Source organism: Podarcis filfolensis (assembly GCF_964270895.1).
Source record: "Podarcis filfolensis genome assembly, chromosome: 3".
Lineage (NCBI taxonomy): Eukaryota > Metazoa > Chordata > Lepidosauria > Squamata > Lacertidae > Podarcis > Podarcis filfolensis.
Window position 1 is genome coordinate 121,277,511 of NC_139606.1, and position 16,831 is coordinate 121,294,341.

At 45.9% G+C, this 16,831-nt stretch overlaps 1 protein-coding gene across 7 annotated transcripts in view; it reads left to right on the top strand.

Moving 5' to 3' along the window:
* The window catches only part of DTNB (dystrobrevin beta), a 106,876-nt gene that overhangs the window by 6,177 nt on the left and 83,868 nt on the right, over positions 1-16,831 (top strand). For all 7 annotated transcript variants that reach the window (XM_083605184.1, XM_083605187.1, XM_083605183.1 and 4 more), the window contains exons 2-5: positions 8,671-8,738; positions 9,843-9,923; positions 11,949-12,162; positions 14,104-14,189. In XM_083605184.1, coding sequence (XP_083461310.1) covers positions 8,672-8,738; positions 9,843-9,923; positions 11,949-12,162; positions 14,104-14,189 — 448 coding nt within the window. In that variant the 5' untranslated portion in view covers position 8,671. The remainder of the gene's footprint in view (positions 1-8,670; positions 8,739-9,842; positions 9,924-11,948; positions 12,163-14,103; positions 14,190-16,831) is intronic.

The following is a 16,831-nucleotide window of genomic DNA, read 5'->3' on the forward strand; positions in this document are numbered from 1 at the left end:
AGCCACACATTGTGGCTAACTACTCTCCCAAGCCTTCTGAGACCACTCCCCAGACCACGCATAAGAAGAGCCCCTTTTGATCAGACCAGATGCTGACCAGGTGGGATGGTCAGTGTTGAGAATCACTTGAGGAAGGATGGGTTGGGTGGAGAGACTGTATGTGAGGTTCTGTTGATGAACACGGCACACTTCCTGAGCCTTCTGATATTTGGGAAGCTAAGGAGACACGGTGGAGAAGGAGTTTTTAAAAAATTAATTTTATCTGTATAACCAGAGAGAAGCACTCAAAATGGCTCACAAGACCAAAACAACCCAATAAGCACAGTCTAAAACACCTGAATGATACCAGATGCCAGGGTTGCTCCTCAAGGGCCCTCCTGGCAGTCTCTTTTTCGGGGAGATGGAGCTCTGTAGCTCCCTATCCTCATCCTTGCAGGCTTGAATGTCTTGATGCAAAGGCTGGGCAGAGGGAGGGAGGAAAGTGGTTGTGTGCTAGGTAAGGGTGTGTGGAGAGTTATGGGTTGGTAGAGTTCACACACGAATTGAAAACAAGCAGCCAGATCTTCTGGTTTGTGCTGCTTTTTTCCATGGGCCCAGGAATTGGGGGGGTGTGTGTGCCCAGAGGATTTGGCGCTCTCTGTTTGCGGCTGCCTCCATCTGTTCTGCTGCAGAACTGGGGTGAGATAAACAGAGTTTTCCTTTCAGAGCTAATGTTCTCTCAGCATACAGCTCTGTTATTCATAAACAGCAACTGCCTGCATTGCTACGTGGGGGTTTTCTTTTACTGAAGAGGGGAGAGGAGGAGGAGAAAAGCTGTTGCTGAAAATGCAATGGCGACACGGTCTTGCATTAGAAGAAGGCAGGTGCAGTTTGTCAAGTGCTGTTGTGCAGCCTCCATTAATTTCAATGGAGGCTGTGCAGTGGAAGCAGCAGCTGTGCTGTAGGGAGCATATTGTGCATGGTGCCTGCAAAACCAGAAAAGCTGCCAGTCAGCTTATTCAAAAGTTTGCTTTTGACCAGGCTTGAACCGCAACATGTGATCTCTTCTTCTTCATCCCCCACTTAAATTTTAAAAAGTCATTTCCAGTATTGCATTGTAATAAGTTTCAGAGCTGGAGGCAATTCAGATCAGTTATTTATTTTTAGAAAATATGGCCCTTTCCCTCTTGTTGACTTGTGCTTTGGGGTTGTTCCCCAGTCCTTCCCAACAAACTTGGTTTAAGTGGATCTGTGCTCTCCACAGTCCTACTTCTCAATAGCAGCCCATGCTTTCCGCCAGCAGAACATGCATGCCATGTCATTGATCCTGCTGTTTCGCTCTTCCTGCTGCTTATTCTGCAGTCGCTTCTTGCCTTGATTCTGCTGTCTTCTGCCTTGATCCCTCCTGCATTAAAACCACCTTGTTGCTTTCCTTGCGAATGACCATCTCCTGAAAAGAAAAGTTGTCCTGGCCTGCCATTTAAGGGAATCAAAAGCCTTTCTTTTCTTTTCTTTTTTTGCAAACTGCAAGGAAAGGCCAAACAGGCTAAGTCAAACGATTGCTGTGGGCAAAACTTGCCAGATTGAAATGAATATTGCTCTTAGGAAAAGGAAGTGTTGTGCTCCAAAAGGCAGTTGCGACTTGATCAGCTTTTTGTTGTCCCGTATTTACTCAAATGTCACTTGTTTGGGCCAAATTACATCACCAAAATTAGGGTGCGCATTAGATTTGATGGTGCATTTACATTCGCCAGCAAACTTTATTGGTTTCAAGGTTTTGAAAATTTAGGTGCGCAGTAGATTCACATGACTACAGTAAATCTTCATCAGGCTGTATGAGGAATTACTGGACTAGTCTCTTACCCAGGAGAGAGTGAAGTCTTTGGCGTAATAACAGATTTGGGGTGGGGAACTTGTAACTGTTGGATTTCCTGCATCTTCTTTTGGAGTTACTTCAACAGAATGCATGGCCTCAGGTAGAGAATATAATCTCACTCAGGTGTTATTTTGCCCTGTGGAACGCCCTCCCTTACAGGGAACCAGGCAGAGGGCCTTCTCGGTAGTGGCACCTGCCCTGTGGAACGCCCTCCCAGCAGATGTCAAGGCAATAAACAACTATTTTACTTTTAAAATAAAACTGAAGGTGCCCCTGTTTAGGGAAGTTTTTAAATGTCTGATTTTCATATTCAGTTTTTCATATTCAGTTGGAAGCCGTCCAGAGTGGCGGGGTATAAATAATAAATTATTATTATTATTATTATTATTATTATTATTATTATTATTATTATTATAGTTGTTGCCATAGAAGTTCATGCCACTGACCAAAATGACAGAAAGGCCTCCTTGGCATGAGAGAGGCAAGTTTAGGATAGCAATATTAGAGACTCTTGGACCCAGCTAGGACAAGTACTGGTAACTCTCCATTGTCAAGAAGATACATTGGAGTTAGGATAGCCACTTTCTAGATATGTTGGACTTCAGTCCCCGTTGGTCTCACTCTGCACGGCCAGTGGTCAGGGATGCCGGGAGTTGTAGTCCAATGCGTCTAGTGGTTGCCTTGTTGGATACCCTGGATTAGAGGGTTGTGTGGCCTTATTTGAAATCTCAGTTCCATAATGAGAGAATCTCTCTTGCTAAGCACACCCACATTGATCCCTTTGGTTCAGACTTGGCTATCTCTGGAAGAGTTGGTCGCTGCCCATGTGAATTCTGTTGTGCTGGAAGAGTAAGCCATGATAGTTTCCCATGCAGCTCTGTGGCACGCTTGTTGCAGAACTGAAACAATGCCATTGCCTGAAAAGAAATGAAAAGCAGTGAAGGTGGGATGCCTTGCCCCCAGCTATGTATATGAAAACGTGGCACAAGTGTTATTAGTTTGTTTTTGTTCTTGTTTTATTATATATGTTGTGTTCTCATTCTGCATTTTTATGCTGTGAATTGCCCCAGGATCCTGGGATGAAGGGTGGTGTGCAGATTTAATAAAAATGAAAACAAAGATAGGTGCGTAAGAATGTATGCAATTCATGTGGCTGCCCTCTTCCTTCAGCGTGGAGGACGGGCAGCATGGGGGGTGGCAAAAGCTGTGGGGAGATAGTGAGGATTGGGGTGAGTTGTACAGGGTGGGGAGTTGGCAAGGGGGAGTGGCTGGCTTGCCTAGTGGAGCAAGCAGGGGCAAAGTCCCTGTTGCTCTGCCTTTTGTTCGTGTGTTTGTTCAGGGAAGGTCTCCAGAGCAACAGCATATGCAGATGTAACCTAAAAGTAGAATCTCACGTTCTGTCCGCAGTGAATTGTAATTGGACTAGGAGAGGTTTGCCCTTGTGGGAAGAAAATTATACCGTAGTAGTTTTGCAAAACTGAGTCGTAGTGGTGTCAGCTAATGTGCCGCTCACATCCTCCAGGTTGTGTAGGAGAATAGATGGCAGTTGTGTACTCGGAGCAGGGGTTACACTATAGAATTTATCTCTTAAATAAGAGTTTGGTCGTGCTGTAGCTAAATGTTCTGTAAGCTCAGAAGGTGTAATTAAGATTCCACAGCCTACACAACAGGCTCAGAATCGTGCACAAAAAGTGAGCTCTGTGGGGAAACCCAGCCAGAAGGGCAGGGTATTATTATTATTATTATTTATTTTTATTATTTTCTCCCTTCTGCTTTGTCCTAGATAAGATGAACAGGAGCCATAGTTACATGCTAAGTGCAAGTTTAGTGCTAAATGTCCAGCATAGTACAGTGGTACCTTGGTTCTCGAACTTCATCCGTTCCAGGAGTCCATTCGACTCCCGAAACCATTCGAAAACCAAGGCGCGGCTTCCGATTGGCTCCAAGAACTTCCTGCACTCAAGCGGAAACCTCACCGGACATCCGGCTTCTGAAAAACGTTCGCAAACCACAACACTTCCAGGTTTGCGATGTTCGGGAGCTGATTTGTTCGGCAACTAAGCCGTTCAGGAACCAAGGTTTCGCTGTACATGTATCTGGATTGGTTAACTTTGAGTTACAGCACAGAGGCACTCCTGAGGGTGTGAAAATTTCTGTCTGCGTCAGCCCACTTGAACTCCAGATTTGAATCTGTGTAATTTTTCTCTCTGGCGAAATAATGAAGCTTGTCAAAATAATGTGATGTCTCTCTGTGTGTGTCTCTTCAAGTCTAAATTTGCAAAGTCGCATCAGAATCGTGCTGTGTGCCCCCCCCCCCCCGCCCCGACTGATGAATAAAAAACTTTTGTCCGGTGTAAAATATTTTGGTTACTTTGTGGACTAAGCGAGTGTGATCTGTGCTTCACTGTTGCCACAGACTGACACTTCCTCTCCTGTGCTCTGCAGCCCTCCCTCAAAATCTGCTCTGGTGGGTTGGGGGACCCTCCAGGGTATATTTTGGGGGGACACATGGGATGGGGAAGAAATAGAATTCCCAATTGTGGCAGCAGATCTAAGCACGCAGAGAAATGGGTGCCATCCTAGGTATCTGTTGTATCCTGTTCAATTTCCTATGTTTTTGGTAGGCAGCAAAATAATTTAAAATGGTAAAATGAGTAAAACATTGTTAAACAGTGAAATCTCAGCAGGCATTACTCTATTCCCATGGAATTCCATTTAAAAAATGTACAAATGTAGGAGCTTTGCCTTGTTTTCCAGAGCTGTGTGGCTGCTGTACTATGAAAAGTAGAAAGCAGAGTTATTTTGATACTTGGCTGATATGGCTGAAGGGGGAATCTTAGGGATAAGTCCACCAGATAAAGCCTTGGAAAACATATATTTTGGGAAATATTGAAATATCTTTCCTATTAGAGCTAAACTCAGTTTAGTTTAAGAATATAAAATGCAGTAAAGTAATACTGTATGCTACATACGTATATGGAATTAAAAAGTGGAAGTGCCTCACTTTTATTCAAACAACAATTACAAATGTACTCATTAATTATCTTTCAATTCCAATACCAGAAAAGGAAGTTTATTGCAGTGGGCAAAAATCCATCCATCTGTAAAAGTCAGGGTATATTAAATGTTATAGGCAGTGTGCCATCTAGAATCACCACCTTCAAGAAGCAACACAAGAACCTGCAACATTTGTTTAGCTGAGGTGGCAGTGGGATGCACGGCACTTTCCGCTCTTGTGTGGTGGAAGGAGCCTGAGGTCTGCATCCAGCCTGTGAGATCAGTGCATCAAGGAGTGTCAGGAATCTGGATATTGTTGAGCTCAACATTGGCATGGATTCAAAAGGTGCTTGTGTGGGTAGAATATGTTTCCTTTTGTGCCAGAGGCATCACTCTCCTTCAGTGTTCATCTGCAGCCTTCAGGCCACGTCCCACACCTTTCCTGGTGACCCTCCTAATCCTTGGGAGAGGTTTTTGCCAAGGACACAGGTGACCGCAGTGAGGAAGAGGAGATGGCAAAGCCTTATTAATGTTTTGATCTCTGCACAATGCTCTTTTGGACTCCTATCACATTAGACAATATATCCATGAAAATACTCCCATCTCAGGCTTTATCCTAATTGGTTTCTGAACCATCAGCCGTCTCTGTTTTTGTCCTTCCGGTTACCCCACCCTGCATGGCCTTAGGACCAGCGGTGGAGAACCTCATGCCCTTGGCCCAGCAGGTCTTCTCCAGGAAGCCACACCTGCCTGCCCTACACTTGACACTAGACCTGACATCAAATGTGGGCAGGTAAGGGCAGGGCTTCAAAGGAAAATCAAGAGCTTCAAGGGAGCTCCTGGTTGTTTCTTTTCTGGAGCAAAGCATGATCCCACCCAGCCACCTCTCAGCTCACTGGTGGTAGGAGCATACCTTGCTCAAGGAAGGGGACATAGTTTCCGTTTAATCATGGAAACCTCTTTTACCTCCCAGTGCTACATCTTGCAGACTTGGTTGTTGGGTCTTCAAAGCGCAGCACAGGGCTTTCCAACAACCTCCATGGTTCTCCTTCAAACCTGCACTTTGAAATCCTGACAACTGAGGCTTCTAAGTGCAGTATCTCCTGGTGTCCCTATGATATCAGGTGGCTGTCAAACTTGGTCCACAAGAGGTTGAGGAGATTAAGATTTGGCCTACTGGCCAAAAGGATTTCTCTTCCTCTGACTTGGGAGAACAAAAGGTATGTACAGATTGAAACAACTTTTTCTGGGCTTGGGGTTTGTGTGTGTGTGTGTGTGTGTTTTGCTGTATGTATTTCCAAACATAGTGGTCAGTTTATTTCACATGCTGTAGAAGGCCAAGGAATCTAATGCAGACAAAGAGTTTAAGTGTATATAGAAGTGTAATTGCCCAGTATTGTAGATTGCATTCAAATAGCTAAGGATTTTGGGTTAGTATGGGCAACTAAAATAAATAAATAAGACAGACAGACAGACTGCAGATTTATATAGAGAGAGAGATTTACCTGGGAGGAATTCCTGTTGAACTTAATGATGCTTACATTGCTATTTTATATCACTTGCTAAAGCTGTGTTAGAGGCTGATGGCCTAGTCCCTGAGTTCTTATTCAAAAGGAGCTCACACCTGCCACTAAGAGTCGCAGACACAAACCAGTGGCAAATGTGGCCAGGCAGCTGTTTCCGCCTACACCTGGCCAGGAATCTGGCCAGCTGGTTTTTTTAATTTTAATTTTTGCACATCAGATGTTGGACAACAGCTATCTCAGATTTCAGAGATAATGCATGCTGTAATACATTGTGTCCTTGGAAGGTGGGGTTGAGTAGGGCTTAGAGGCAAATGGTGCTCCGTGTTCCTGACCATCCGATCATCACATTCCCGTTGAGAAAGTATTGCAAAATAGGCCGTTACCTACAGCTGATGAGCTCCAAGAAGAGCGAAACCTGTTAAAATAGGTCCTGTAGTATTGGCCAAGAGAGCAGCTCCTTGGTGTGGCACCCTTGCCCCAGTAAACATGCTCTGGTTATCTCTCACTTGGACTACTGCCATGCACTCTATGTGGGGCTACCTTTGAAGGTGACCCGGAAATTACAACTAAGTCAGAATGCGGCAGCTAGACTGGTGACTGGGAGTGGCCGCCAAGACCATATAACACCGGTCTTGAAAGACCTACACTGGCTCCCAGTACGTTTCCGAGCACAATTCAAAGGGTTGGTGTTGACCCTGAAAGCCCTAAACGGCCCAGTAGACCTGAAGGAGCATCTCCACCTCCATCATTCTGCCCGGACACTGAGGTCCAGCGCCAAGGGCCTTCTGGCAGTTCCCTCGCTGCAAGAAGCCAAGTTACAGGGAACCAAGCAGAGGGCCTTCTCAGTAGTGGCGCCTGCCCTGTGGAATGCCCTCCCACCAGATGTCAAAGAGAAAAATAACCACCAAACTTTTAGAAAACATCTAAAGGCAGCCCTGTTTAGGGAAGCTTTTAATGTTTAATAGGTTATTGTATTTTAGTGTTTTGTTGGAAGCCTCGCAGAGTGGCTGGGGAAGCCCAGCTAGATGGGCGGGGTATAAATAATAAATTATTATTATTATTATTATTATTATTATTATTATTATTATTATTATTAAACTATGATGCCTCCCTGGGATCACCAGTAAGGCTACCCAGGCATGTGACGTTTAAACTTTTAAAATTATTTTAGCTAATCCTGCCTTCCGAGGCAAAAGTCATAGGGCACGCTTCCATCAGCCCCTTCCCGTACCAGTACTTCTACCTTACATTTCCATTTTGACATGCACCTTACTTTTCCCCATCTGATTTCTTACATCAGAAAAATAACGAGGAAAGAATTTGCATTATCTTTTTAAATTTAGCATTCCAAAAACTCTTGGCACATGTGAGAATGCATTTAGGCTACTGCTACTACTGTTTAGAATACCAGGACTTTTGTGAAAGGCAACTGGACAGAAAGGGCAAAGCTAGTTCTTTGCCATATCTAAGGAGCATCGCACGACTCCACTGATCCTGCTAATAGTCGTCTTTCAGAGAACTGACTGAGCAGCGAAATCAGTGGGAGAGGGCAAGCAGGCCATATGTCATAGCCAAACAGGTTTTTTTTGTTTTGTTTTGCAAAAACATTCCTTCCATGAAAATAGGAATTCCACTCCTGGGCTTCATGTGATAAAGTTGTCCCGAATGGAAAGAAAAGGTTTTGCTCCTCCAGCGCAGTGGGAGAGGAGCTGCACACCTGCTCCCATTGAAAACTCCTGCACTTTCAATGTAGACCTTGCAAACAAATGCAAAAATGCTGTCGTCCCAGTAGCTTTTCTGGTGGCTAACGTGGAGGACTAACTTAGTATAAGCAAGGGAATCATCAGTATTACTCAGACACAATGCTGGAGAAGGAGCCACAATGGAGAGCTGCCTGTTTCTTTGTCGGTGCTGTTTGCAAAACGGAGGTGGCAGAAGTTTTTAGTGTCATTTTTACTTCTTAAAGCAAAAGCAACCATCTCACTCCTATCAGCCTGTTTTGCAAAATAAAGTTGCCCTCTTCTTTCCCACTTGTACCTGGGTCTGTATTTAAAACAAAATCGCAGGAGGAGGTTTCTTTATCTTGCTAGCATTTCCCCCCCCTGCTCTGCATACATCCCAGATCTCAGACTACCAAAGTAATTGGCGTAGTTCACTTTGCCTAGTGGTTTCTATGCGCTGTTTCCTGTGTGGCTTTCTAGATCAGATTAATACGGAAACTTCACGAACCCCCTGCAGGCTGGCTTAGCTAGAGAAGCCAATGGGGCTGAACCTCTCACTTTGTGTCTTTAGGATGATTGAGGAGAGCGGGAAGAGGAGGAGAACGATGGCAGAGAAGAGGCAGCTGTTTATGGAAATGAGTAAGTGGAACTCTGCTGTAGCTGACAACTTCACAAAATAACGTTCTGCAGTCTTTTGAATGCATGTTAAAATGAACCATGGAAAGAGAAGTCAAGTCGCTGGATATTTTAAAGTTTGTAAAATGTTTATTTGAAATTGTAAAACAAATATTTAATAACATGGGTTTTTTATTTTAATAATAATATTTTTTTAACTAAATTGGTTCCACTTGAATGTTTTGGGGTGTCACATTTCAAAGACCAGGGGTGTTTGTGAAGCTTATATGTTTATACGTTCCAGTCTTCAAATAACATCTAGTGGTTACCTCATCTCGTACCCCATGACACCCTAAAGAAGCATCGGTTGAATTCTGGGGACGAGGGTCTACCTTAGCTCTCAGCTTTCAGGGATTCAGCTCCCTGTTCGATGCTTGATCCTCAGTTTCCGTCCCTGACCATTTTCCTTGAGATATTTGGGGAAATGCCATCTAGGAGGCGGCTGCTGGTATTGCCAAGGGCAGATGCAAAAATGAGAAGAGAGAGAGAGAGAGGCAAGGCTCTGAGGCTGTTTGCCAACATGTTGTGGGGCCTTAAAGGACAGGATTCCTTTATTGCTCAAATACTGATAGATTATTTTTAAAGCATTACTAAGAGAACAAAAATATTGTTTAATCAACATCCTAAAGGCAATCACAGAAACAGGTTAGTTAAATGTTCCTGTGAAAAAGTTTGTTTGTTTTTAAGTGTATGAATTGTTATAATGTTTAGCAGGTAAGAACTCCAGAATGCACACCTGGGCAAGACCTTTTTGAGGTCCAACAAAAACGCCACAAATGGTCACCCACTGATTGGAGGAGTACTGGGGCTACGGGTGGGTGATTGACGTAGGGTATGATGTAGTGTTATATATGCTTTATTGATGTTTTCACTGTTGTGCCATTTTAAGTTATTTCATAGGAAACAATTCAGAAAGGAAGTGAAGGAAATTAATAGTTCTGACACAGAATTACCAGCTGTCTTGAAAACTAGGCCAAAAGTTCAGTTGGGAAATGGATTCTGTGCCGGGATGTGATCCAAGGCCTCTTCCCACTATAAGACAAGAACTCTCTTGCTTCTAATTCACAGGGGCTCAGAACTTTGACGTCATCAGATTGTCAACGTATCGGACTGCCTGCAAACTGAGATTTGTGCAAAAAAGATGCAATCGTAAGTGAAAATTTCCACCCTCTGTAGAAACATCTTAGAAAAGGGAAAAGCTTTCTGTGCCTCCACCTCCTTTGCACAACGTCCTTGTTGTCATGTGCTGATGTCCTCCCGTTGATCCACATGAGGCACACAAAGACTAACTTTTATTTGGAAGATCCCATGATGTGCTTTCTTCTGGCCGGGGACACTTTGGTGCTTTGAAGTACACGCTTGAAGATCACACACAGAAAACTTGAATGACCGAGTGAAGGGCAGTGTTCAGACAGGAGGAAAGTGTTGTAGCTGTGCATAAACTACAGGGCAATGTGCAAGAGAGGGGTGTGTTGAAGAGGCATGGAGAAGGCCGTGTGACTTAGAAATGATGTTGAGAGAAGGAAACAGCCTGGTGGGAGGAAGCTCTCTCTCTCTGTGTGTGTAATTGGACTCTCTGGCACTGAGTATGTTCTTGTTAGTTTGAAAATGTCACAGGAAGAGTCTGTTGGGCAGGGTCACGTGGCAGAGAGAAGAATGAGGAGGCCGCTTCCAGACAGCCAGTATTTTGTGGGAGAGATGGAGTGGCATCCTGGGAAATTCAGGTTACACAATTCAAGTGGGTTTGGGCTGCCTGAGCAACTTTCCTCCCAGAAAGTGCAGAATAACAATCGCTTGACACAAAAGACTCAGAACTACTCGCTCAATAGACAGAGGATGCTGTGTAACCAAATCAGGATGAGTGCTCAATCAACATGTCATCTGGAAGTCACCTAAGCGATAAAAAAGAAGCAGGGAATTGTGTCCTGGAGAATGCAAGGGCCTTGGCAAGATCGTCATGTGGCATGGCCGTATTTGGGGTAAAAAGTAAAGGGTTGGGGCCCTGATCCGGTGGAGCTGAAAGGTACCCTACCCTGCCCTCTTCCATATGGATCATTAGAGAGTGTCACACCTAAGAGAGAAGTGTTGTGTTTTTTTCTGCCACCCACACCTCACCCTTGGGTAGTTGGCCCATCCTCCATCTCCCCCCCCCCCCACTCCATGCAAGGGGGCAGTCGATTGCTTGCTTGCAAGCAGAGTTCAGTGGACTAACAGCCCCCCCCCCGCCCTCTCCACCCTTCCCTGTTAGAATAAGGAAAGCCTGGCTGTTCTCAAGGGGCTCCTCTTTGTGTTTTGCCACCAGGGGCTGCTGTATCTGCGGAAACCGCACTATGGGGACATCTGGTAATGGGGAAACAAGCAATTGTGGCTTAGCTTTAGGTTTACCAAGCAAGGGAAATGCAGCAACGCCCAGTTATTGAATCCAGACAAGATGCTGTATTTGCAGCGTCTGGCCTTGTTTAGTGTGACCAAGAGGGGAGGGATGCCACTCACCTGACTGTATTTCTGTCCTGTTTCCTAGCCAAAATGCATCCCCCAAAGTTGATGCAATGCATCCTCAGTCTGCCAAAATATACATATGCACGTGGCCACGCTCAGGTTGCCTCAGTGCTGGGGCCAAGAAGGCTGGTTGTTGGAGGCTGGCTGGGGGTGGTGAGGGGCTGCAGTTTCTCCCCACACCACTTTTTCCTCAGCCAGGCTTTCCCCTCTTCCTTGTGTACTGATAAGGCAAGCGCAAGTCTACACCCAACCCTGGACAGCCAGCCACAAAGATCGGCCATGTAAACTGAATTTCAGTCTTGCAACGCCAAGTTAAGATTGTGAATAGAAATGCCCAGATAATCATGGAGCCTCAGCTCTGGCGGAACCCCTGGAGAAAGCTGGCAGAGAGCAGCTTGACTCTGTTGGCTGAAGAGTTAGCAGAATGCACAAAGACTCATAAGAGTTGAAGGGACCCAAGGGGTCATCTAGTCCAACCCCCTGCAATGCACAAACTGCAGCTAAGGAATCCCCAACAGATAGGATAGCCGTCCAGCCAGCCACCCACATGAGCTATGTCTGTAGAAGGAAATTCCTGGAAACGTCACTGTGTTTTACAGTAGGGATGCTTCATAAAAACGCAACTGAACTTGCATCACTTAGGAGTGAAACTTGTCTTTCCCCTTTCCCTTCCAGTTCACCTTGTGGATATCTGGAATATGATAGAAGCCTTCCGAGATAATGGCCTTAACACATTGGATCACAACACGGAGATCAATGTGTCTCGATTAGAAACCATCATTTCCTCCATCTACTACCAGCTGAACAAACGCCTTCCTTCTACTCACCAGATCAGCGTGGAGCAATCCATCAGCCTTCTCCTCAACTTCATGATAGCAGCATATGACAGGTCAGGGTCTTCTCTCTCCTCCAGGCTGCGTTGCTTCCCGGCAGCCACTGCGTGGGCTGGGGCAGAGCCTGAGGCCTTGGGCGCCCCTGGGCTAGAGCAGGCTTTGGCCCCTGACAGAATCCCACCCGTGTTTCATCCTCAGAGCCCTTCTTTGAGCAAGGTGGTTTATCCCCCTGTGGTGTCTCGGTGTTCCTTCAGGCTGCAGATCCAGACAGATTTGTGAGCTCATGTGCTATAGTCATCTGCTCTGTCAGCAATTAAAAACAGAGCGAATGTTCCTGCTGCAAAGTGAGCATGGGCCTAGCATGTGACCCTGCAGCTGAAAAAGGCCAGTGCCATTTTCACACTCAAGTCACTCTGCACACACTTCAAACCCTGTTGCTCAGTTTTGGATTCCACACGCCAAGAAATCTGACTAGTTGAAAGGTTATAGAGGGTGATGGGATTAATGTGTGGATTCAAAAACTACATTTTTAAAATGGCACAGTCCAATTCCATGAGGCTAAAAGGAGCCTTCCTCGCAACCTCTCTCCAAAGGTGCCTTTACACAAGCTGCTGGGGGCGAGGAAATTGCTGCAGCGGTTGTTGCAAAAGGCTGGCTCAGGCTAACGTTTCCCCATGGAGCTGCACACCCAAGTTACGCATTCTGTGCTACTGCAGGGGAAAGCATGTTGTACCCAATTGTGGCTACCAGCCCCACCCCTTCCTAGTCCCTTTGGCCTCTTTCCTTGGGGCTGAATATGAAGGTGAAGCAGCAGTTTCACGTGTGAATCTCCAGTAGTCAACCTCCGTATCCCCAATTTTAGGCCGTTGTGGAGCAATGTGTAAGCCTCTAATCCCAGCCAAGAGCAGGAGAGCCAAAAACTCCTCAAGATAGGCTTTGCTTCATTTCACCTGGCTGGCAGCTGTTGAAGTTTTTCTGCTGTGCATGTTGGAACAGTGTGCGCTCTTGGGCAAGAGAGATGGAAAACTTGGTTTTACTGGCAGGGAAGACTGTGCTGGTGTTTCGGATGGAGCTCTCTGTCTCTCTGCAGCTGCCCTCTCCGGTAGAAACTGCTCCTCTTCCTCCTTGGTGGTTGCAGTTGGGAGGCAGAAGACTTTGTAGACCAGAGGAGGACAAGTTGTGTCGTGATGGTGTTTCGGATGGAGCTCTCTGTCTTTCTGCAGCTGCCCTCTCCAGTAGAAACTGCTCCTCTTCCTCCTTGGTGGTTGCAGTTGGGAGGCAGAAGACTTTGTAGACCAGAGGAGGACAAGTTGTGTCGTGATGGAAGTCCAATAATATATCACAGGATCTGTTTACTTAATATTTTGAGACTTGGGGGCTGATAGCATCCTTGGGAGTCCTTTTTCCTTTATAGCCTTCCTGTGTGTACAAAGCAGCCCAGTCAGTGCAGAAGAGGCTTCTCATACCAGAAGCCCTCTTGTCTTGCTCAGGTGGCAAGCATGCTGTCATCCTCTTAGGGTAATGGCGCGTCAATCGGCTGAGGACCTTTGTGCATCTTCGTTCTGCTAGGAGTGTTTAAAAAGCATGTCCCTTTCCTTTATGGCACCCGAATCACGTTTGACAGCATGGATGCAGGCAAAAACATCTCAGCACATCTCATTATTCCGATAACCTCTGTTGGGCGCAGCTAATGGAAGCCCCCCCCCTCTCTCTCTCTCTCCCTCTCTCCCCCCCCCCACACATTGCATAAGATGTTCCACCCCATGACCAGCCAGGAAAATGTGGGGCAGTTTTCCTTCTTGGACACTTTCTGAATGTTGCTCTTGCGTTATCCTGCTGAATAATTTGTGTCTGTGCGTGAATGGATCATAGACTTGCTCCTGTCACAACGTCCAACGTCTGGGTTGCAAGCTGCCTTGAGCATGGTTTTAGCTTTGGAAAGGCAGCATAAAAATAAAATGATTGATTGATTGATCTGCAGTTTGTTTTTTTTACAGTGAGGGCCATGGAAAGTTGACGGTGTTTTCCATAAAAGCCATGTTGGCAACCATGTGCGGTGGGAAGATTCTGGACAAGTTGAGATGTGAGTATTTTAAGGAGATAATTCGGGGTAGGTGGAAGGATACTGCATAATACTGTCCTTAAAAGAAAAATAAAATGGCCACCCATCAGCTGCAGAAGCTATCCTTTGCTTTGTGTTCTTCTGCTTACCTGTTCAGTAGCAAGAACGCAGGAAGAGTCTACTGAATCAAGTCGCTGGATCAGACCCTTGTCCACAAGTATCACTGGAGTTAGGTGAGAACGAGAAAAACTTTTCTCTGAAGACTTGAGGCTCAGCTGAGAGTAGCAATGTGGGGCAGGGGAAAGTGCCTGCCATTTCTCTCCTTGGTCTTGCCTGCTGGATCTGCCTGCTGGAAGGCCTGGTGCTGCCTGGGAACACTTTTGGGGGTTTCCCTGGTGAATGGGAGTCAGCTGTTCTCCCGCTCTGGGCAGGCCTCTCTTCTGCTGCCTTGGCCGCCTCAGCCCTTCGCTTTTCCCAGTTTCTCTCGTTGTCGTCTTCTATTCGACACCTTCCTAAGCCTCCTTCCCCCGGGGACTTGGCTCTGCTTTCTCCTGCCAATCCCTGAATGTCCTTTTGCAAATAACTGACTGCCTGCTCAGTTTGCGGCACACCTGCTGGAGAGCAGTACTTGACTGGGTTCCTAACACCTTTCTGTCCTTAAAGGTAAAGGTAAAGGTACCCCTGCCCATACGGGCCAGTCGTGTCCGACTCTAGGGTTGCGTGCTCATCTCGCTTAAGAGGCCGGGGGCCAGCGCTGTCCGGAGACACTTCCGGGTCACGTGGCCAGCGTGACGAAGCTGCTCTGGCGAGCCTGCACCAGCGCCGCACACGGAAACGCCGTTACCTTCCCGCTATAAAGCGGTACCTATTTATCTACTTGCACTTAAGGGTGCTTTCGAACTGCTAGGTGGGCAGGAGCTGGGACCGAACGACGGGAGCTCACCCTGCCGCAGGGATTCGAACTGCCGACCTTATGATCAGCAAGTCCTAGGCACTGAGGTTTTACCCACAGCGCCACCCGCGTCCCTTTTCTGTCCTTGGGTGTGTATAAATAACTTCTTCCTGGCTGTGGACTAGGAGTTCCAGTGGGCACTGCAGCCATCATTCTTTATCCTGTGCTCTCTGTTCCCCCCACCCCACTTTAATATAAAATAAAATACTGTGGTGCTAATTTTCGCTCCAGGAATAAAATTCCCAGACAGGGTCAGCCTGAGACGTTTTGATGCCTGAGGTTCAAACTCAGGCTGATCTTCCCTCTCCTCTTCTCCTAGCATTGAAAATAATTTCACGTTAGATAACTGCTGACTCAGCTGCCCTTCAGCAGCACTCAAGATTGCTTCCTCGCGCCGCCTGACAGTCAGGCTGGATGCCTCTCCTTGAAGCCCTCCTTGGGCTTTTCTGGCACCCTGTGAGCTCACTCTGCCCCTCCAGACTGAAGCCTCTGTTTTGGTCCTTCTTGAGATCAGAGGCGGCCAGGGAACAAGGCTGACAGGATCAGGCGGTGGCCATGGGCTGTCCATCTGAAGTATTGGTCAAAAGGAGCGTTGTTTTCTGCTCTGGCTGGGTGTGCTCTTGATGTTCTATTTCCACTATGTCACCCACAATTTGTCTCCTTAACCAGCAGACATCCTGGCTTCTCTTTGCCCTGGTCAACTTTCCTCGCTCTCTTACAGTCTTTCTGATTGTAGAACCTACAGTTTCCCAGCTTGCTGCTTATTCATTTCATGAAATGTATACACCACTTGAGTGTCAAAAACCTCAAAGGGGTTTACAAAATTACAAAGCCATAAAATAAGGAAAAAATTATAGTACAGTGGTACCTCGGGTTACGAACAGCCTAGTTAACTAACTTTTTGGATTACGAACACTGTTTTATTTATTTTATAGTACAGTACATTGATTATTGCTTTCATTTTATGGATCAATGGTCTTGTTAGATAGTAAAATTCATGTTAGATTGCTGATTTAGGGATTGTTTTTAAAAGTCTGGAACAGATTAATCCATTTTGCGTTACTTTCTATGGGAAAGCGTGCCTTGGTTTAAGAACGCTTTGGTTTAAGAACGGACTTCCGGAATGAATTAAGTTCACAAAGCAAGGTACCACTGTACATTAAAACATATAAGAAGTTAGCAGATTAAAATTCACACCAGCATTTCTAAGCATCTGGATAGGCTTGTCTAAACAAGAACGTTTTGGAAGGTCCTTTTTCTTTATCCTCCTTCTTCATAGAAGAAGTGTTGCAGTTGGCTTGTCTTTCTCCTCCCCTCCACCACCAGCAGAGCCAAGATGCTTCACCATCGTCGCCTTGATCCTTCCGCATGTGGAGCTCCTTTTCTCAAAGCTTTGTGCGCTGTACTTTCAGGACTATTTGGCGTTCTGATTTCCTCTAAACTTCATTCTAGATACAGGCAAATAGTTCTTCCATTCTCCACTCAAGCACTGCTGTGTTAGGTTGGCTTGCTTTAAACCTTTTAAGATTCACAGTTAATTCCTTTCTGCCACTCCTCCAGGAGTCCTTGACAGAGTGCAGCAAAGGATTAAGAATGCAAGTCCCTTTTTTAAAAGAAGTTTAGAAATCTTGCTAAAGGTGTTATCTCCTTCTCCAAGAAGAAATTGGCCTGTCATGTTTAGAGGGAAATTCTCTGTGCACAGAAGACAAAA